The sequence below is a fragment of the Triticum urartu genome, chromosome 2A, assembly GCF_056163025.1.
Source record: "Triticum urartu cultivar PI428250 chromosome 2A, HENAU_Tu73, whole genome shotgun sequence".
NCBI lineage: Eukaryota > Viridiplantae > Streptophyta > Magnoliopsida > Poales > Poaceae > Triticum > Triticum urartu.
In genome coordinates this window covers 715,861,451-715,884,269 of record NC_141874.1, presented here as the reverse complement: position 1 = coordinate 715,884,269, position 22,819 = coordinate 715,861,451, and the positions used below count along the sequence as shown (strand labels likewise).

Below are 22,819 nucleotides of genomic sequence, written 5' to 3'. Positions count from 1 at the left end.
GTAAATGCCGGATTCAAAAGCTCTCAGCCAGGCCAAAAGCCGCCCCCTAAAGGCACCAGGGACGAATTGTCCAGCCTCAATAAAATTCTGGACCAAGTATGTCAGATTCATAGTACCCCTGGTAAACCTGCTAATCATACCCACAAAGAATGTTGGGTCTTCAAGCAGTCCGGCAAGCTCAACGCCGTACACAAGGGGGAGGATACACCAAGTGAAGACGAGGACGAGCCCCCCAAGCAAGACACGGGGGAACAAAAGCAATTTCCACCAGAAGTCAAAACAGTAAACGTGTTACACGTAATCAAGGGAAAAAACAATGCGGCACTCCCAGGAAAGTATACCCAGGTGCTATCACTACGAAGTCCTGCCACTGGTCATCTCAACCGATCACTTTCGACCATCGCGATTACTCAGCAAGTATCCGACACACAGGATGGGCTGCCCTGGTATTAGATCCAGTAATTGGCGGATATCACTTCACAAGGGTCTTGATGGACGGCGGCAGTAGCCTAAACCTAATATATCAGGATACAATCCGCGGGATGGGGCTAGACCCAACACAAATTCGCCATAGCAATACTACCTTTAAAGGAGTAACGCCAGACCCAGGGGCTCGTTGTACGGGCTCCCTTCTGCTACAAGTTACATTCGGCTCCCCCGATAACTTCCGTTGCGAGCATTTAACTTTCCACATCGCTCCGTTTCAAAGTGGCTATCAAGCACTGCTCGGACGCGAAGCTTTCGCTCGCTTTAATGCAATACCACACTACGCCTCCCTCACACTCAAGATGCCCGGTCCACGTGGCATCATTACAGTGCACGGAAATATCAAGCGATCTCTGCGCGCCGAAGAGAGTGAGGCTGCCTTGGCCGCCGCACACTAAAGGCGCCCGGACAAACAAAAGCATCCAATAGGTCGTCAAGACCTCAAATACAACTAATCAAGTCCGGCGCCGCTATTTATACGGAAATAAGTGCTCACACCCCTATTTGTCAATACAAGGGGCTCAACGCGCGCACACAAGTGGCAATTTCTTATCATCTTGAATTATACATGGTTTCTTTAAAAACTATTCTTTTGCACGACAACTTTTTCACTTAACTTCCTCTCTTTTGCAGACGATCATCGTGCTACACCCGTCCAGGATACAGCACAACGGAGACACATGCGCAGTCGTGCAGCAGGGACCCGCTCCAAGGATTCTTTTTAGATTAAGACCCTGCGTAAAACTTTTTTACTATCTCTTGTTGATACATATCCACCGTTGAGAAGGATGCTGACGTCTTGGCATGTGGCCACGTCAGAACAATGCACGTACCTGGACACACGCGGCTTCTTACAAAGGCCACTATTTAGGCCCGGTTTATACCACAAAGACCGAATACCTTAGGGAGTATTCGGCGTCGCGAGTTTGGCTCTATATGCATCAGCTCTGAATCATTGTCTTTGGTCAAATGTTGGGTTTTCCCGGCTCCTGTGTTTTGGTGCCTTACGTTCCGCCTTGCCGGCTAAGGTAGCACCAGGAGAACTACTGCGATTGTGCCCTGGTTCATCCGGACGAGCACCTCAGTAGAGAAAGCCGAAAACTGATTGTCATGATATAGCGTGAGACTGGTCAACCACTCGATGACCTGTGGGAATGTTAGAATTCCTCTGCCTTAACGAAGGGTCGTTTCCGGGCCAGGCATGTACGCACCCTGATATCGGGAGAATGCGGAGCCACCAGGGGCTATCTAGTAGCCCCACTGTCAAACTCCTATGGCTAAGTGAAAGTGCTAAAGCATTATAGTCCGGTTGCCTCGCTCGCTCTGCTATCACTTCCTTAATAGGACCAAGACGTTGGGTTAAGTGTGAATGCGTGTTTTTGCGAGCACCTCCGCATTATATGCGTGAGGGTTGAAGCCGACGGCTGCAATCTTTCAGGTTATACACATGTATACATAAACGGCCGCCCAGGAGGCATCATATTACTTTCAGGCAAAAGTATAAAAATAACCTTATAAAAATTTATAAAAGCATTTCGCTTACAATGAGATTACATATCACTCAAACATAATATTTTTTGAGCACTGGGTCTCTATCAAACGGGCACCCTCAAGAACTTCTTCAAAGTAGTGCTCGGCAGCCTTTCGACCTATAGCCGAATCCCGCGTTGCAACATTGGTAGCATCCATCTCCGCCCAATATGCCTTAACACGGGCAAAGGCCATCCGTGCGCCCTCTATGCACGCCGACCTTCTCATCACATTAATGCGCGGCACCACATCAAGGACCTGCTGCACCAAGCTGAAATAGCTGTTCAGTTTTGACCTTCCCGGCCACAGCTGATCCACAACAGACCTCATAGAGAGTCCGGACAACCTGTTTAGTTCGGCCCATTCGGCTAATTGGTCAATCAATGAAAGTGGACGCTCGGGAGAATGGAATTGTCTCCAAAACAGCTGGTCTACTCCACGGTCCGTCTGACCCTGGAAGTACTTGGCCGCATCGGCAGCGCTCGCCGCCAAATCCATATACACATCCTCCGAACTCCATAGTCGATCCAGAGGGGCATACCGTGGATCTCCGAATTTCCTTCGCAACATAAAGGATTTCCCAGCTACAATATCCCCGGCTTCCCGCAGCTCCTCCTTCTTTGCCCTCATAGTAGAGCGGAGATCCTTTTTCATCGCAGCAGCCTTCTCAAGGTCCGATGCCTTCGCTTGGTTTTCCTTTTCAAGAACCCGGCAATGGTCGACGGCGGCTTTTAATTCTATAGCCATCTTGGCCATCTTGTCTCGGGTCTCGCCATGCGCGGCCTTCTCGGCTTGCAACTATTCGGCCGCCTTCACAGCAGCCGCATTACCCAACCTCGATTGTTCCTTGGCTCGGGCAAGTTTTGCCCGCAAGGCTTCAACAGTGGCAGCTCCATCTGAAGTCAAAACATATTAAAGATACTGGCATCATGCTGCTCTTCCTATGTGGCATTTACCAGATATTCACACTTACCCTGTGCCTCGTCAAGCCTTTTGTTAACAAACTCGATGTCGGCGTCTGCCGCATCCAACTGCCGCTCTAAATGGGCAAACTCGCTAGTCCGGCTAGCCACCGGAGCTTCCATTACCTGCACATAGAGGCAGTATGGTTATTTCTTGGGAATATGATTCTCTGTTCGTCGTCGTTTTCGACGACAACCAGAGTCTCAGGGGCTACTATCTACACAAGGCACACCTAGCAGGTGCAGGATTATCATACATTCTTTTACGTACCTCAAAGCCTGTCAGTAGACTCATAAAAGCTTCATGCAATCCACTTTCGGCAGACGATATTCTCCCCATCACCGTATTCATCATCACACGGTGTTCATCTGAGATGGCCGCTCGCCCCACCAACTCCCTCAGAACATCCGATCGCGCACTAGACGGTGCCGGACTCTTTTTTCTGCTCTCTTCGGGAGCCGGACACTGGGAGCTTCGGGGTCAATGGGATTATCTTCTGGCCTCATCGGACTCGGAGAGGCCCTCCACGACGACACTTCAGGGTCGCCCGCTTCTGGAGCGGAGGAGTCCGGAGGAGGCGTTTCGCTCTCCATCATCTCTGGAAGAAGATCCCCCGAAGATGAGCTCATTTGAGAGGGGCTAAGGCCCGAACTGCAAAATATATGCGGTGGTTATTTTCTCAGAAGAAAAATGGCGTATCTGTACTATTAAAGGTATTTCGGGTCACTTACGACTCGTGGAAGAATTGATCCCCCCGCGGACTTTGTGCGGCAACAACGCCCCCCAAGGTAGGACCCTCTGTGGGAGACTTCTTCTCCCGTTTGGAAGCTTCGGCTTCCGAATCCCCGGGTGCAGTCCTTTTCCTCTTCTGGTTGCCTTCCCTCATGGAGACGCTCGCTCCCTCGGCTAGAATGGGCAGCGTTGGGGTCCCGCGTCCGCCCGCATTATCCTCCACGGTATCTTCCTCCAAGGGCTCCGGGCAAGGTGCGGTCTGGAGCATCTTTTCCAATACCGGATTTTCCAAACCCTCAGGGAGGGGGGCCGAACACCGAATCAACTTTGCCTTTGTTAGCCAGTCCTGGTCAAAAAGCGAACTCTCAGAAATAACTTCGTAACAAAGGAGAGATAGTATGTTCGGCCGGAAGATGCCTTACCTGTTCGGCGGCGCGGTTACTACTCAGGCCCACGTCCTCGGAGATTTCCGGACACTGCACCTGAGGTCCGAAGAATGACTTGTACATATCCTCGTGCGTCAGGCCGAGAAAATTCTGAACGGCACGCGGTCCCTCGGGATTGAACTCCCACAGGCGAAGAGGCCGGCGTTTGCAAGGCTGGACTTGACGAACCAGCATAACCTGTGTTACCGCAACCAAACTAAAATCTCCATTGAAGAGACCTCGAATGCGGCCTTGCAGTATAGGCACATCCTTGACTGGACCCCAGCTCAGACCTCTGCTGATCCATGACATCAGCTGTGGTGGAGGGCTCGAGCGGAAAGTAGGGGGGCCGCCCACTTGGCACTTCTAGGAGCCGTGATGTAGAACCACTCCTGTTGCCACAATTCAGACACCTCTGGGATGGAACCTTTAGGCCACGGAGCTCCCGTCATCTTGCGTATTGAGGCACCTCCACACGCTGCATGTTGCCCCTCGACCATCTTCGGCTTCACTTCAAAGGTCTTAAGCCATAGGCCAAAGTGAGGGGTAACCCGGAGGAAGGCCTCGCACACGACAATAAATGTCGTGATATGAAGAAAGGAGTCCGGAGCTAGATCATGAAAATCTAGCCCGTAGTAAAACATCAAACCCCTGACGAAAGGATCCAGGGTAAGGCCTAGACCTCGGAGGAAGTGAGAAACGAACACGACGTTCTCGTTGGGTTCGGGGGGGGGGGGCACGGCCTGCCCTCGGGGAGGCAGCCGATGCAAAATCTCGGCGGTCAGATATCTGGCCTCCCTCAACCTCTTGATGTCTTCTTCCGTGACGGAGGAAGGCATCCATCGGCCTTGAAGGCTAGATCCGGACATGACTGGAGGTTCGGAGCACCTGACCTAAACTTCGGGCGTTTGAGCTTGAGGTGGGGGGGAGGATTTGATTGAGCACGGGAGGGAAAAATAAAAGCCTTGTTCCCTTTATAAAGAGGGTGAATATCAAGCGTCCTCTCCGTGTCCGCTTGGACTTGCCTATAATCTAGGAGTCCTAGAAGCGGTTGGGTTACCCACGCCCGTATTGATGAGAATCCCGGGATAAGGGGACACGATCTCTGCTTTAACAAGACGTGCCAAGGAAACCGCCTCGCATAACGCGCTGAGGTGGGATAATGAAACGGCTCGGATAAAGGCTTGGCCGTGGTGTGTCACACTACGGAATACATCAGCAGATTATATTGGTGTAGATATTATTCTCTCTATGGCAATATGTGGAAGCTTATTTTGCAGAGCCGGACACTACCTTTGTATTCAAAATCTTCTACGAAGTACTTGGAGGAGGAACCCGCCTTGCAATGCCGAAGATAATCTGCGCGCCGGACTCGTCGTCATTGAAGCCTGGTTCAGGGGCTACTGAGGGAGTCCTGGATTAGGGGGTGTTCGGATAGCCGGACTATACCTTCAGCCGGACTCCTGGACTATGAAGATACACGATTGAAGATTCCGTCCCGTGTCCGGAAGGGACTTTCCTTGGCGTGGAAGGCAAGCTTGGCAATACGGATATGTAGATCTCCTACCATTGTAACCGACTCTATGTAACCCTAACCCTATCCGGTGTCTATATAAACCGGAGGGTTTTAGTCTGTAGGACAACGTACACAACAATAATCATACCACAGGCTAGCTTCTAGGGTTTAGCCTCCTCGATCTCGTGGTAGATCTACTCTTGTACTACCCATATCATCAATATTAATCAAGCAGGACGTAGGGTTTTACCTCCATCGAGAGGGCCCGAACCTGGGTAAAACTTCATGTCCCTCGCCTCCTGTTACCATCCGACCTAGACGCACAGTTCGGGACCCCCTACCCGAGATCCGCCGGTTTTGACACCGACAGGCGGCGGCCAGGGAGGGAACCCTAGATGGGTTTTGGGCGCCCCCACCCCTAGGAGACTTGCCCCCAAGCCAGGAGGGGAGGCTGTCCTAGGGGAGGCGCCCCCACCTCTCCTGGTTACGTGAGATGGGGTGGGAGGGGCGCACAGCCCCTTAGTGGGCTGGTGTGCCCCTTCCCCTTGGCCCATAAGGCCCCCAACACTTGTCGGGGCCTCCGAAACCAGTTTCGGACACGCTGGTCGTCACCTGATACCCCCGGAACAATTCCGGACTCCAATACCCTTCGTCCAATATATCGATCTTCACCTCCGGACCATTCCGGAACTCCTCGTCACGTCCGGGATATCATCCTGAACTCCGAACAACCTTCGGTAACCACATACTATTTCCCATAACAACTCTAGCGTCACCGAACCTTAAGTGTGTAGACCCTACGGGTTCGGGAACCATGCAGACATGACCGAGACATCTCTCTGGCCAATAACCAATAGCGGGATCTGGATACCCATATTGGCTCCCACATGTTCCACGATGATCTCATCGGATGAACCACGATATCGGGGATTCAATCAATCCCGTATACAATTCCCTTTGTCAATCGGTATGTTACTTGCCCGAGATTCGATCGTAGGTATCCCAATACCTCATTCAATCTCGTTACCGGCAAGTCACTTTACTTGTTCCGTAACGCATGATCCCGTGGCTAACTCATTAGTCACGTTGAGCTCATTATGATGATGCATTACCGAGTGGGCCCAGAGATACCTCTCCGTCATACGGAGTGACAAATCACAGTCTCGATTCGTGCCAACCCAACAGACACTTTCGGAGATACCTGTAGTGCACCTTTATAGCCACCCAGTTACGTTGTGACGTTTGGTATACCCAAAGCATTCCTACGGTATCCGGGAGTTGCACAATCTCATGGTCTAAGGAAATGATACTTGACATTAGAAAAGCTCTTAGCAAACGAACTACACGATATTGTGCTATGCTTAGGATTGGGTCTTGTCCATCACATCATTCTCCTAATGATGTGATCCCGTTATCAATGACATCCAATGTCCATGGTCAGGAAACCATAACCATCTATTGATCAACGAGCTAGTCAACTAGAGGCTTACTAGGGACATGTTGTGGTCTATGTATTCACACATGTATTACGGTTTCCAGTTAATACAATTATAGTATGAACAATAGACAATTATCATGAACACGGAAATACAATAATAACCATTTTATTATTGCCTCTAGGGCATATTTCCAACATGTACACACAACATGATGAAGTATACTGCATCATGTGCTCTATATCGTTTCATATGAGCCCTCTAGCCGGCAGTAACCAATCCACCTAGCATAATTGCAACTAAAATTTCAGATAAATAGTCACAAACCATATATCAAATTCAGTATAGTGCCATGCTAGTGTGATAAACAGTACACACATGTAGTTTAACGTATTACTCCTCCCGTCCCAAAATAAGTGTCTCACTACAGAATTGGAGGCTGCCAAGAGAGCAGGTGCTTCAGGTTAATTAACTTCACGGACATGTTACGGCCTACCATGAAAAGAAAGGAGGATTACTCAAGGAATAAACTGTGCAAACGCTTCCCAACTCAGGCAAAGGCCACGCTCACGCTGCGCGCTTGCTGTTATGTCCGCGTCTGCATCACCGTAGAAGTGGCACCGCCATCCTCCATCGCCACCCAGCCCAACGCGCCGCGGCGCTCGCACAGGCCCTGTGACACTCCAAAATTTTTATTTGGTTTTCAGCAAAAACTTTGTGGTTTTTGAAAAGAGGCCATTTAAAATTTTCCAGAAAACCTTCCTCTTAAAGACTTCTTTGGCAAGGATTTTTATTTTTGTATCTTCTTCAAACTATGGTGTTTGATCATTTAAAACTCTTACTCTGATGGTTCCCTTCTCAAAATATATTTTTGGAAATTATTCTTTTCTTACAAAAAGAACTCTGTGAATTTTGAGGATTTTCTTATCTTGAAAACCACCCATGGTTTTACCATGTCTCCTATAGTAAATCTTCTCAAAATCCCTCCCTCCACCTTTGAACAGTCTAATTTCTCTATCTCAACAAGTCCAAACAAGTTTTGGATTTTTTTTCAATCATTTTATCTCTCAAATCATTTCTGCCAATTATTTTGAGCCTAAGTGATTTTGAAAGCAAGTACCTCATTTCCTTTGAATTTTCACCTCAAACCAACTCCCCTGGATTGTCTTTAGTACCCACAACTTAGAACCATCTTGATCCACTCTTCTTCTTTTCAAAAATTTCAAATTTCACTCTCTGCAAGTTTGGACCAGATTTGACAAATTTGATGAAATTCATATCCACACTTCTCCAAAAATTCTACCAAAATTCAGGCAGCCTCCTGGTGCAATGAGAGGCCACCCCACCAAGTTTCAGCTCAAGGAAAAATCCCTAGATGCCAAAATCATTTCGTCGAACACTTGGCCGGCACTGTTTCCGTAGACTTTCAAAAAAATTCAGAAAGTTCAGAGATGCAGCGTCGTTTCTTCGTCAGTGATCGGTCACCTGTCCACAGTGCGCTTGGCGCGTTGCACGCGGCCCCTTCTCCCTGGCCAGCACCCCGCACGCGCGCTTGGCGTCTTCCTGGCGTCGGTGGCGCCCTGAGCCGCCCGCGCCGGCGTGTCTTGCGGCGGCCGAACCTCCCGTAGCGGCCAACAGTGGCAGCACCAGCATTGCAACGCTGTTCCGCGCCGCCCTTTGCTCCCTAGCCCTACGCGTGGCTCACGCATGCCAGCGCAGCCCCGCTGCACCGTCGCCGTGGCCCAACAAGCGCTGGGCGCGCTCTCTGCCGCCGACGGACCCGCGCCGTCCCGTTCCGACAAAACCTGCCCTAAGCTTCTAATCCTAGTCCGTTGAGCGTCGGAGTGGAGCCAATGGACCTCCACGCTGATGGCCAACCCCCTAAACTTCCCGACCAACCATTGCACTGCCGTAATCCATCGCCGGGGAACTCCGTTCACGGCCACTGCCTCAGATCGCCTATAAAGGGGACCCCGAGCTCACCCTCGAGCACGCACCACCCCTGCACCTCACCAACGCCCCGCCAGGCCACTAGGAGGACCTCGAGGAGGTCTCCTCCCCCAACTCCGGCCGCCCCGATCCGCCTTGGCCACCAGCTCGATTCGCTCCGGTGAGGCCATCCCCGGCGCCCAAATCTCGTCTATAGCCCCCTCTAGCACCCAGTAAGCTAACACCAGCATCAATTTGGCCTTCGCAGCTCTCTCCGACGAGGCCCTCGACCACCCGAACCGCCGTCCGCCGGAGCAAGGCTCGTCGTCGACGTGGTACTCGCCGGCGACCACCACCACCACCAACCGACGCGGAACGGCGCCCTGAACACGGAGGTACCCTCCGATCCCCCTGTCTCGCCGTGGATCGCCGCCGGCGACCACCGCGGCTCTCGGGCACCGGCGAACTCTGCCGCCCCGTTTGAATATTCAAACCTGACGGGCGGGACCCGCCTGTCAGCCTCTCTATCCTTTCTAAGCGAAACGTTTTCTGAAAACGCCTTCTGCCAAATGCGCTTTCCCGCTGGGCTAGCGCATTCCTATTCGAGTCGTTTTCTGTTTTTGTAAGCTAGCCCCTGGGAACTTTCTGTTTCATTACAGATGAGTCCCTGGACTAAAACCCTTATAGCTTTTTAACAGAAAAGAATTTTTGAGTGATTCTTTTTCTGTCCTCTTCAAATTTTTGTCTAGTTTTTTATCATATTTATTTGAAAAATATTTGGTATAATTTTTGTGCACCTCACGGTATTCACGATAGCACATATATTTTCTTTATACCATAGATACCGAAGGAGGTGACGGGACCGCGAACTTCACCGAACTAGGCTCCGACTACTCCGAACTAGGCAAGCATGTTTGAACTTTTGATATGATGATTGTTTTGGCATGTTTGCATTAAGTGGTTTATGGCATGTGGATGAACATACCGACGAATGTCATGTTACCTGCAACGATGAGGCAAGTGAGTTTCGAAAATCCATGAGTGGATGGATGTGAGTATGCATGGCCATGTGTTGGCATGAGGATGGGTAAGATGGCAGTGTTGTAGCATGCCAGGCTTATGCCAGACTATGTGACTTCAATGTCAACTCGTATCATTCCAGTTCCTTCCATTCGTCCTTCCCTGTACTACCACATGTTTTCCGCAAGGAATATGGCTTAGTAAGTTGTAAACCGCTTTCCTGGTACACACCAAAAAGGAGGGGCCGTGATGATGGTTCCATGGCCCTGGATTAAAGCCAGCCATCCGGTCAGGGGGCATGGGTGTTTCCGGTTGGGACCGAGAGGAGGACACCCCTTAGAGCGCGCGTATATAAATTTGATCCCATGCTATTCGAGATTGTGATCTCCCCGTCTCAAAAGTTTTTCTTGGACGATGTCTAGGGTGATTCCTAGCATCGAGAGGTAGGATGGGTGTGTACTGGTTAGCTGTGTTTCTTCCGAAATACCGTAAACGGAACTAGTCCTTCGTGACTACGGAAATCCGTTGGCTATGGGAAAATTTTTGTACAAACTCTGCAGAGTCATATATTCCTTCGAATCATCTATTCCATGTCCAAGTTCGATATTATCTTATCCTGACCAAATGTCAGTTTTGATGACAGAGACTCCGGTGAATCGCATGAGTGCTAAGTCTGGTTAAATGATTATTCCTGTGGATGGACTAACCCGTTTATTTTCATGAATTGAATGTTTATTATGAGTATTATTTACTTGTGAATAAAAGCCCTTTCTGTGATGTCGCTCAGACGTCCGACTGTGGCATTTCTTTTAAAGCCCTTTAGGTGGCGTCGCTCAGACGCCCGACTGTGGCATTTCTTTTAAAGCCCTTTGTGTGGCGTCGCTCAGACGCCCGACTGTGGCATTTCTTTTAAAGCCCTTTATGTGGCGTCGCTCAGACGCCCGACTGTGGCATTTCTTTTAAAGCCCTTTATGTGGCGTCGCTCAGACGCCCGACTGTGGCGTTTCTTTTAAAGCCCTTTATGTGGTGTCGCCTAGACGCCCGACTGCGGCATGATTTATTTATTTATCTTCCTATCGAGGTGTCGCTTCCGACCCCGATTGGGTTTATAGTTATTTTGTTGGGTTTTCGAGCGGACTGCCGCCGACTCCCTTTTTACCTGTCTTGTTTTTACGAATTAATGTGCCACTGTTAAAAGTTAAACATGACGCATCCATGCATGCATTTGTTATATCTTACGTCCGAACTGTCTTGCGAGTACTTTCAAAGTACTCACCTGGCTTGTTGATTTGGCCAGATGCTGACGAAGGCGATCTCATGGATGAAGATTTTGATAGCGAGTCCGACGCCTAGAGGAATCCCAGTCAGTCTCGCACGACCCTGGATTTGGTCACTGTATTATATCCGCTTCCGCTACCAAATAAATTCATCGAGCCTCACCTCGACGCTCGATGAGATGCCAGTTTTAGAGTCTTGTATCTCTCTCCCTGCTATGTTTTTCCACCACCGCCCTATCCTCGAGTCAGTAGTATGCCTCCAAACCACTGTGTCATGTCCGCCATTATGTATAATTATTGGCGTGCTTGTAATAATTTGGTTGAGCAATCGTAGTTCGACCCTGTAATATATTTTATGCTACTGGCTTATTGTATCAAGAATTTGTCTACCGGTAAGGAGGATTTTTCTCATACCGGACTCAAAAGATTGGTTTCTCAATAAATATTTTTATTGGAAAACCGGTCGTGACAGGCCCTCATCGTCCTCGCAACAGCTGGTACTTGATCTCCAGTCCACACCCACCGTCGTCTCCATCACGTCTCATGCTGCTGGTTTCTCCATGCCCACGTGCTAATGACATTGATGTCACACAGGACGGTGAAGCAATCAACAGCCCTCCAACTTATCGAGCTCTTCCTTTCTGATGAACTTGAAGCGTCGTTCGTTGTCCATGCGGAACTTCCTCGACAGTCCAACGATGTGCAGAGGTGGCGCTTCCACCCCCTCCGTCTGCTTGCCTTGGTGAGGGAGCAGATTGAAACACACAATGGTGTTGACGTAACTCTGCCCCTGCCGATATCTGTGGTCGGTCGGGATGAGTTAGAGACCAGGTAGATGAGGCCGTTGGGTGATAAAAGCTACACTACCATTGAGGTCTCCGGCCAATTTCCGCTTCCACTTTCAGGCGACGGCTAGCCGTCGGAATCTCCGATCATCGTCGTCGTACGGCGTAGCCCCGCGGTTCTTCGGACAGGGGGCCTGACAATCACCCCCTCTGAGAGATAGGAGAGGGGATGAGATGGGGTGCGGCCGGCGCCGGTCCGGGAAGACATAGGAAATGGGGCGGCGACGCTCCATGGGAGAGGAGGAACGGGGGGTGAGGAGGGCTCCACGAACGGGAGGCATGGACAGACAAAAAGAGGAAGTCGGCCACCGGCCCCCTCGCTTGATTACCTACCGTGATTTATTCCTTCCCATGAATTTATTGTATTACCATGTACAACAAAGAAGAAATTGATTGCCACCCAAGAATTTATTACGTTGCCAAAGGAAAGATTGAGCTGATTATTACCAAAGATTTATTTGATTACTAAAGATGAAAGCGTGAATGCACGACGCTACTCTTGAGGTGCCCCCCTCTCCTCTCGCGACCGCGTCGCCCCCGTGGGCGACCGGCCGCGCGACGACCTCCTCCTCCTCCAGCCCCCTCTCCCCTTCCTCCCCACCGCCGTCGCTGGCGCCCGCGGTCGGCCTGGCCCCGGGGACGCTGCTGGCGGCGGCCCCCTGACCTTTCCCCTCCCGGTGGTTCTCCGACGCGGGGCGGAGCTGCACCGGGAGGGGGGGGGGGGTGCTCCTAGGCAGCGGCGGTCTGGCTGGCGGTGGGGTTCCCCGACGTGGCGTGGGTGGGCGACGCCGTCGTTGGGGGCGGGGTGGCGCAATGGCGGGGCCTGGCGGCGGCGCTTGGCCCAGATCTGGGCCCTTCGGGCCCCATCTGGGCCTACGCGGGCCGGCGGCGGGGCACGTCTGCGGCATGACTCCCAGGACGCGGGGGAGCGACGGTGAACGGCGGGCGACTGGGCGGCGATGCCGTCATTGTCGGTGGGGTGGCGCAGCGACGCAGCCTGGCGGCGGCGCTCGGCCTAGATCTGGGCCCTTTGGGTCCCATCTGGGCCTGCGCGGGCTGGCGGCGGGGCGCGTCTGTGGCGTGGCTCCTAGGACGCGGGGGAGCGACGATGAACGGCGGGCGGCGGTGCCGTCGTTGGCGGCGGGGTGGCGCAGCGGCGCGGCCTGGCGGCGGCGCTTGGCCCAGATCTGGGCCTGCGCAGGCCGGCGGCAGGGCATGTCTGCGGCATGACTCCCAAGACGCGGGGGAGCGGCGATGAACGGCGGGCGGCTGGGTGGCGGCGCTGCCGTTGGCGGCGGGGTGGCGCAGCGACGCAGCCTAGCGGCGGCGCTTGACCTAGATCTAGGCCCTTTGGGCCCCATCTGGGCCTGCGCGGGCTGGCGGCGGGGCGCGTCTGCGGCGTGACTCCCAGGACAGGGGGAGCGGCAATGAACGGTGGGCGGCTGGGCGGCGGTGCCGTCGTTGGCGGCGGGGTGGCGCAGCGGCGTGGCCTGGCGGCGACGCTCGGCCTAGGTCTGGGCCTGCGTGGGCCGGCGGCGGGCGCGTCTACGGCGTGACTCCCAGGAAGAGGGGGAGCGGCAATGAACGGCGGGGTGCTGGCGTCGCCGACGCCAGCCTGCTGCAGTGTGGTTGGGCGGGCTTAGCGGACCCGTTTTGGGCCTGGCCGGGCCAGGGGTGGCCTGGTATGTCCCGCTACCGTGTCCGGATGGCTACTGCGACGGTGCCGGAGGCGCGGGGCCCTCGCACGACGGCGGTGAGGTGATTCCTTCCCACTCGGCCATGGTGCTGCTGCTCCCGTCGCTTAGCTCTTCTCTGCGGTCTTCTTGGCCTCGAGTTGATGCTCGCAGTGAGACGACATGGGTGGCGGTGCAACTGTGATGGCGCATGGTGTTGGGCGGTGGTTTGGCTGGTCGGCTCCGGTTGAGCGGTGGAGTTTGGAGTGCGGGAGAAATTTTTGCCGGTTCGTCCGGCTCCGATGCGGTGAGACCGGCGGGTGCCACTATTCCTTCTTGGAAGGTGTCGGTAGTAACCATCCCCCACCTCTCTCCGCGTACTGGGGAAAACCCTAGGACTCGTCCGAGTAGCAGCGTCGTCGGCGTCGTATTCCTTCTTGGAGGTGCTGCTTAGTACATGGTAGATCAGAGTTTCAAGCTGTGGTGGTTTGTTTTTGGAGGGCACAACGGTCGCGGGTTTTCCGCGCTTTTGTCGAGCAGCGGCTGTTGGCTTTTGTTTCTTTTTCTTTTCCTTTTGGGGTAGATTTGCTGCTCGCCCCAGTATTGCGTTGTTGTGTATAATGATGATTTGCTTTGGAATACAAAGTAGGGGAAAATCTTGTTTCAGTAAAGATGAAAGCGTGGAAGGGGGTTACCAAAATTGAAAGCGTGGGAGGGGGAGGAGGGTGCACGAGGAGGATGGATGAAGGGGCGCGGGACATAAGATGAGAGACGGGACACTCCGTTTCTTTTTGGCAAGTAGAGATGATTACCAAAGATGAAAGCGTGGGAGAGGGTTACCAAAGATGAAAGCATGGGGGGAGGGGGTTGTACGAGGAGGATGGATGAAGGGGGATGTAGGACGGGAGAGGGAACACTCGTCTTTTTTAGGTAAGAGAAGAGATAAAGATACAGAGGATTCAGATTAGAGGTCTCGAGAAAAAATACGCTTGGATTGGATCCATATGTGCCAAGGATATATTCGCAACACTTCAGCCTGTAAAGCCCAATAGATTACCAACTCCCGTATTGGAAAGCACGACCCGGCCCGGAGGAATCAGCCCAATATACACATCTAGCGGCCACGGGCCACGTCTCCTCTCCACATATTGGAGAGCGGAGCCCGAACCGAGCAGAGAAACCCCTATTCCCCTTCGTCCTCCTCCCCCCTTCCGCTCCTAGCTAGGGTTTTGCCTGCCCGCCGGCCTGCCGTCAGCGACGCCCGGCGCAGCCAGCCAGCGCGATGGAGCCCACCTCGTCGTCGGCGGTGGCGAGGCAGACGTGGGAGCTGGAGAACAACATCCCGGCGGCCGCCTCCGACCCGGACGCCATGGACGCGATCTACCACTACGACGAGGCGGCCAACGCGCGGGCCCACCAGGAGAAGCCCTGGGCCACCGACCCGCACCACTTCCGCCGCGCCAGGATCTCCGCCCTCGCGCTCCTCAAGATGGTCGTCCACGCCCGCGCCGGCGGCACCATCGAGATCATGGGCCTCATGCAGGGCAAGTTCGAGGGCGACTCCATCATCGTCATGGACGCCTTCGCGCTCCCCGTCGAGGGCACCGAGACCAGGGTCAACGCCCAGGCCGACGCCTACGAGTACATGGTCGAGTACTCAACCATCAACAAGCAGGTACCGCGCCCTTCCACCGCCCCTGTTTATTCTTCGGAGTTCTCGATCTGACCAGATACTGCAATGTTGCTCCAAATAGACTGGCCATGTTCTTGTGCACATCAAAATTGCTAATAGTTGGTGCTAGTACCTTGTCATGTTGAAAAGCTTTGGGGTTGATTATTAGGCAATGCTGCTAATTTGGTGTCTATGTTCGTCTTATGGTTAGCTGCATCCAACTTGTGCAGTTAAATGTGGGCAATTCCTTGTTGCTTATATGATCTTAATAGTTCTGTTTTTTAGTTATGAACTTGTCTGCCTTTGTGTAATTTTGCCCTCAGATCAGTCCCTGTTGTAGATATCGATGATTTGAGTTAGCTTGCTGACATACTGGGTGATCTGATGCAAGAAAGTGGAAACATGATTATGGATTCGCGCGTAACTGTATCAATATATCATGGTTAATTAGTAGTGGTGTCATAGTATTTAGTGTTGGATCGAACAGGACCCAATGCTTCCATATTTTCTTTCACCGTTGAATTGATTTTTAGAATTGCTCTGTACTTGCTATTTTATTCAAATATGTGATTTCGCCCCCCGTCCCAAAATAAGCGTCTCAACTGTAACTTAAGTATGAAGTAGTACTAAAGTTGAGACACTTATTTTGGGACGGAGGGAGTAGTACCTTGATTGTGCATTTGTGCTTGTTTAATCTGTTTTGGCAAAGAATAATTTAGAGAGAACTGCAACTGAGATATGTGAACTGGGGAAGTAAGGGTGTGTTTGGATTTGAGCCAAAGCTATCCTTAACAAAATATTGGCGTTCCCACAGGTTTTGGCTGCCGTTTGGATTGAGGCCAATATTTTGGCTAGCCCAGCGTGCCATGAAAGCCCCTGTGTAATTTTCGCCAAACCATAGGCGCGGCGAGGGCGTAGGAATCGCTCGCCAAAAAGTTGGCGTGCTCAGCCCGCTCTTACGTGTACGTGAATACCATTTCGTGATGTTAAAAAAAGCGATGGATTATCTCGCTGAGTAGCAGAATTCCAGAAAGTAGTGGTCATGCACGTTTTACGTCGTGGTTGTTTCGATTTCCTTTTCGTAGGACCATGGTTAATTACTAGTGGTGGCATAGTATTTAGTGTGGGATTGAACAGAACCCAATGCTTCCATATTTTCTTTCACCATTGAATTCATGTATAGAATTGTTCTGTATTTGCTATTTTATCCAAATCTCTGATTTCGCCTCCCTGTTTTGGAAAGCTTAGATACAGTACATATCCTTGATTGTGCATTTGTGCTTGTTTAATCTGTTTTGGCAAAGAATATTTTAGAGAGTGCCGCAACTGAGATATGTGAACTTGGGAAGTAATATATGCACGTGCAGGTGTGTGTTAGGTGTTTACTGTTAAATACTGATCAAACTAACTTGAATTTGTTCTTCATATGGAAAGGCTGGAAGGTTGGAAAATGTGGTTGGCTGGTACCACTCACATCCTGGTTATGGATGCTGGCTGTCAGGCATTGATGTTTCAACTCAGATGCTTAATCAGCAGTTTCAAGAACCATGGTTGGCTGTTGTGATAGACCCTACAAGGACTGTTTCTGCTGGTAAAGTGGACATTGGAGCTTTTAGGACATACCCAAAAGATTACAAGCCACCGGATGAGCCTGTGTCTGAGTATCAGACCATACCACTCAACAAGATAGAAGATTTTGGTGTTCACTGCAAACAGGTAATGTGATCAATTCTCTTATTATTTATATTTTTATTTGTTGCAAAGTGTGGTTTAGTTCTGTTCTCACTGTAATTTTCATGCAGTACTATTCTTTGGATATAACCTATTTCAAGTCATCCCTGGACTCTCACCTCCTTGATCTACTCTGGAACAAGTACTGGGTCAACACATTATCTTCATCACCACTTCTGGGCAACAGGGATTATGTTGCTGGACAAATCTTTGATTTAGGTAAGCGTTTCCTTCTAGGAATATTTCTAGGAACTTGGCTTTTGGTTATATCTTGTTTGGCCTTCCAATAAATTGTGGGACATTGGTAAATAATTTTGTGCTGTGCAGCTGATAAACTAGAGCAAGCTGAAGGGCAACTGGCACACAGTCGATTTGGCATGCTTATGCCATCACAGCGAAAGAAAGAGGTCAGATTCTGTGTTCATGCCCTTTAAACTCTGGTTACCTCAGTGTATACACCACTGTCCTTTTTGCCCTTCCGAAGTTCACTGGTCCAGCACTATCTTGATGGCTGCATAATTATTTCCGTTTCTGCATCTTTCATTGTATCATATCAATATACAGTTACCTACTCCCTCCGTCCCATAATATAAGACGTTTTCGCAAGACAGAGGGAGTAGTTATTATGATGTTGTGTGATTTGTTATTCTTTGTCACTTCCTATAGTAAGTGGATGGCCCTATTTGTCTGACTGTCACTTGTTAGATTTTCGTTTGGATATGTTACAAATCTGGTATATGTTGTTTATTTGTTGAAGGAAGAAAGCATAGTCGATATGATGCAAATTTTATTTTGGTGTGTAAGATCAGTACTAGTAAGAATTGAGAAGTTGTGCTTGAGAAAAACTTGTTTGGATAAATGAGAAGTTGTGAAGTTCTGATGGTTGACCTTCTAGGAATGGCTGATAGTGTTTTATACTTTGATTCCACTTCAATTCCATGCTTAGTTAGTTGTGAAGTGTGGTATGTCAATTTATACTTGATTGTGCTTGAGCTTAACTGCATGAAACGAGGGGCTGTGTACAGTTCTGTAGATATTGCATTGGTATTTTAGTTTTGTAATATGTTCCTCCTGCGCCGTAATTATTTACACACCTGCAGGCACAAATGATTTATTTATTTGTCAAGTTCACTCAGTTTTGTGCCCATCTTTTACTTTCCAACGTGGATCAGTTTATTAATTAGTTGGCACTCCTAAGTTCTTATTGCTTTGTAATCTTGTATTGGCAGGTTATCCAGTTTATTTACTGTCTCTGATTGAACTATTTTTTATTGGTGAACTAAATGTGGTTTCTGTCGTTTCTTTGGTTTTATGGTTTCTCTAGCAAGAGGAGTCGCCGCTGGCTAAGGTAACCCGGGATAGCTCCAAAATTACTGCTGAACAGGTTCATGGTCTCATGTCACAGGTAAATCTTAATTTGCCTGAACTCCATAGTGTTTTAGTTCTCCTGGTACAAATCTCTGATGTTTGCCCCCCCAACTTGTATGATTTGATCCTTGAAGGTCATCAAGGACATCCTCTTCAACTCTGTGCACCCGTCAAGCAAAAGCAAGGCAAGCGCAAGCGGAACCGCCCCAGATTCACCTGTGCCTGAGCCCATGGTCGAAGCATGAGAGTTCCAGTGAAATGCCTTCACATTTTGATGCTGGATTAACCTACACCGGGCTTGCGAGCCGTTTCATCACTTCGAATCGTGGCCAGCATAGTTATCTGATTCGAACTTTCGTCGGCTGGGAGCTTCATCATCTGTCAAATCAGAATTTGCATGTAATTACGAGTTACCTTTTGCATCTAGTGATGCCACTGAGAGGTTCTGTTATTTACTTTTAGGAGTTTGGTTGAAGTCACCTTGGGTAAACTATGCGGCTATTATGTTGGTGGATGTTGATTGCCTTTCTGATTGGTTGGCACAATCTAGCTATGTTCAAGGTCTCTTATCAAACAGTGCGCCCATAGTTTAAGACTTATAAGCGGTATACTTCTTAAAATCCCGGCTCGCCCGAAGCTGCTGCGATCACGAGACCTTTTCAATCTCGAGCCGTAGAGCTGCAATGTTTGCGATGTTCTCTGTTTGTTTGACTTTGACGTGAAAGCAAGATGTTGCGACATTCTATTTTTGTGTCGCTAGTAGCGGTACGTCACCATCGTTTGTGACTCCAATCAACATAACTCCAGGTGCAAAACAAGCCAATAGTTGCCCTCACCGGCCTAGTTGATGCTTCCGAGGTTTGATGTGTTTATCGTTCTCGTGCCTTGACTAATGGTTCCGTGTAAACATGGCTGCTTCTGCAATTGAAGTGCAGTAAATGGAACGTGTCCAAGTCTACGCTATGTTGAGGAAACTTGACAAACATTCCCGGTCCACTAATCCACAAGTCAATCACACAACTTGTAGCACATAGGCCAGGCGGCGGCTATACAAATGGAAATAAGATAGCGGACATACTCGTTCAATGGCTTACTTCCCAATATGCAGGGCTTCTTGCTAGTCTGAAAATACCTTGACCAAACTCAGAGACGACGGGAGTCATTTCAATGTGACCATGACCGTGTCTCCCCCAACATCTGGATTATCAGAAGCCAGCCGCCAACAATCGCACCGTGCGCGCGTGTGCTGATCGCTCACTATAAGAAGCTCGCAGCACCCATGATGAACCAGAACCAGCTTGTCACCTGTCGCAGCCAGCAGCTTCGCCTGCCTTGCTCCATTGCCGGCCTTGACGAGCTGCACGTACGTAGCACACTTGGGGAGCGGAGGAGCAAACGCCATGAGGGCGCTCATGGTCTTCCTCATGCTCGCCACCTTGCCTTGGATCGCTCTCTCCGACGGCGACCACCGGAGCGTCATGTGGCGCGGCGACTCCTTCGCCGTGGAGGACGCCGCATCGTCGTCTTCGTCTTCTTCCGGCCGGCACGTGCACGCCCTGGTGTCCCCGGGCGGCAACTTCTCGTGCGGTTTCCGCAAGGTGGCCACCAACGCCTACACGTTGGCCATCTGGTTCACGGCCTCGGCCGACGCCACCGTCGCCTGGGCGGCCAACCGCGACGCCCCCGTCAACGGCCGGGGCTCCCGCGCCGAGCTCCGGCACGAAGGCTCCCTCGTGCTGCGGGACTTCGACGGCCGCGTCGTGTGGAGCACCAACACCAGCGACGCCGGCGCGGACCGCGCGGAGCTGCTCGACTCCGGCAACCTCGTCGTGTCCGACGCGTCCGGGCGCGCGCTCTGGCAGAGCTTCGACTGGCCCACCGACACGCTCCTCCCCGGCCAGCCCATCACGCGGTACCGCCGCCTCGTGTCGGCGTCGGCGAGGGGCCTGCCCTACTCCGGCTTCTACAACTTCTACTTCGACAGCAACAACATCCTCAACCTCATGTACGACGGCCCCGAGATCAGCAGCAACTACTGGCCCAACCCGTTCAACAAGTGGTGGGACAACAACCGGACCGCCTACAACAGCAGCCGCTACGGCAGCCTCAGCGCGCGCGGCCGCTTCTACGCCAGCGACAACCTCAAGTTCAACGCCTCCGACCTCGGCGACGCCGGCGTCATGCGCCGCCTCACGCTCGACTACGACGGAAACCTCCGCCAGTACAGCCTCGACGTCTCCGGCCGGTCACGTGGGACGTGGCGGGTCACGTGGGCGGCCATGTCGCGCCAATGCGACGTGCACGGCATTTGCGGCCGCTACGGGCTGTGCACGTACGGGCTGGGCGGGGCGCCGGTGTGCTCGTGCCCGGAGGGGTTCGTCGTCGCCAACGCCAGCGACTGGAGCAAGGGCTGCCGGCGCGAGTTCGACGTCCGGTGCGGCGAGGACGTGTACTTCGCGCCCATGCCGGCCGCCGACTACTGGGGCTTCGACTTCAACTACACCGAGGCGCTCACCTTGGACACGTGCCGCCAGATCTGCCTCGACGACTGCAACTGCGAGGCGTTCGGCTACAAGCAGGGCTCCGGCAAGTGCTACCCCAAGATCGCGCTCTGGAACGGCCGACGCCCGGACAGCAAGCAGGTCATCTACCTCAAGGTGCCCCGCCGCGTCCAGAACCTCGACCCCTCCGTGCTGCGCCTCGGCGGCCACAGGTGCACCGTGCGCGAGGTGAACGCCAACAGCAGCGCCTCCTACCTGCTGGCCGCCGGCAGCAAGCTCAACTTCGTCTACTTCTACTCCTTCCTGGCCGGGCTGTTCGTCATGGAGGCCATCTTTATCGCCGTCGGGTACCTGTTCGTGTTCCGGGCCGACCCGGCGGCGCGGCGGATCCGCGACGAAGGGTACAGCCTGGTGCTCAACCACTTCAGGCGGTTCACGTACGACGAGCTGTCGGCCGCGACCTCCGAGTTCAGCGAGGAGGTCGGGAGGAGCGCGTCGGGGGCCGTGTACAAGGGCGTCCTGGACGACGGCCGGAGCGTCGCCGTGACGCGGCTGGAGGAGGAGATGCAGACCGACGAGGTGTTCCGGTCGGACCTCAGCGTCATCGGTCGGATCAACCACATGAACCTGGTCAGGATCTTCGGCTTCTGCTCCGAGCACTCGCACCGGCTCCTCGTGTCGGAGCACGTGGAGAAGGGCTCGCTCGACAAGGTCCTCTTTCTCGACGGCGAGGACGGCGCCGCCACGCTTGGCTGGCACGCGAGGTACGGGGTCGCCGTGGGCGTGGCCAAGGGGCTGGCGTACCTGCACCACGAGTGCCTGGAGTGGATCGTGCACTGCGACGTGAAGCCGGAGAACATCCTGCTGGGCGCGGACCTGGAGCCCAAGATCAACGACTTCGGGCTGGTGAAGCTGCTGAGCCGGCGGGACGAGCGCGGGCGGGTGCTGTCCCGGGTGCAGGGCACCAGGGGGTACGTCGCGCCGGAGTGGGCGCTGAGCCTGCCCATCACCGGCAAGGCCGACGTGTTCAGCTTCGGCGTGGTGCTGCTGGAGCTGCTCCGTGGGCAGCGGGTGTGCGACTGGGAGGTGGACGGAGGGGGAGGGGAGGCGCTGCGCATGGACTTCCCGCGGCTCGTCGCGCTGCTGAGGGAGGAGACGAGGGACCTGCAGGAGGCGTGGCTGGAGGAGTTCGTCGACGCGCGGCTGCGCGGCGACTTCAGCCACCCGCAGGCGGCCGCGATGCTGGAGGTGGCGGTGTCGTGCGTGGACGACGACCCCGGCAGGAGGCCCAGCATGGACGCCGTCGTGCAGATGCTCCTCTCGTCGCAGGACGTGGTGCCGCCGTCGCTCCGCCACGCGTCGTCTCCGGTCCCGGAGATCAGCCACATGGTCTGAACTGAATCAATACCTGACGATTAGCACCTGAGAATCAGGCTTTCCGATCGTTCCAATTAAGGAGGATCTGAATTTTGTATTATTTTATTTATTATCAATTTTGTATCTGACTCATGGTTACTGTACAATATTCAGCCGGTTTTGCTGTTTATCAGGTACCTGGAATTTTTTTTGCAGACGTAGTCACCTCTTCCTTCCTTCATTCCAAACTATTAGGGGGAAGAAATTTCTTAATTATCTATCTTTGTGTGTGTGTGTGTGTGTGTGTGGGGGGGGGGGGGGGGGGGGGGGGGTTGCACCGAATCACCGGAGTTCTCTGT

At 52.4% G+C, this 22,819-nt stretch overlaps 2 protein-coding genes across 2 annotated transcripts; both read left to right on the top strand.

Annotated features, from left to right (window-relative positions):
- Positions 1-14,800: 14,800 nt before the first annotated feature.
- LOC125539984 (COP9 signalosome complex subunit 5) lies at positions 14,801-19,177 on the top strand. Its single transcript, XM_048703541.2, has 6 exons — positions 14,801-15,507; positions 16,939-17,220; positions 17,307-17,454; positions 17,563-17,642; positions 18,560-18,640; positions 18,738-19,177. Exons 1-6 carry the CDS (start codon positions 15,115-15,117, stop codon positions 18,846-18,848), a joined length of 1,095 nt encoding a protein of 364 aa, XP_048559498.1. The 5' UTR covers positions 14,801-15,114; the 3' UTR covers positions 18,849-19,177.
- Positions 19,178-19,314: 137 nt separating this feature from the next.
- LOC125538082 (putative receptor protein kinase ZmPK1) lies at positions 19,315-22,614 on the top strand. Its single transcript, XM_048701385.2, has one exon. The coding sequence runs from the start codon at positions 20,004-20,006 to the stop codon at positions 22,497-22,499; it is 2,496 nt and encodes an 831-aa protein (XP_048557342.2). The 5' UTR covers positions 19,315-20,003; the 3' UTR covers positions 22,500-22,614.
- The last annotated feature ends 205 nt before the right edge of the window (positions 22,615-22,819 follow it).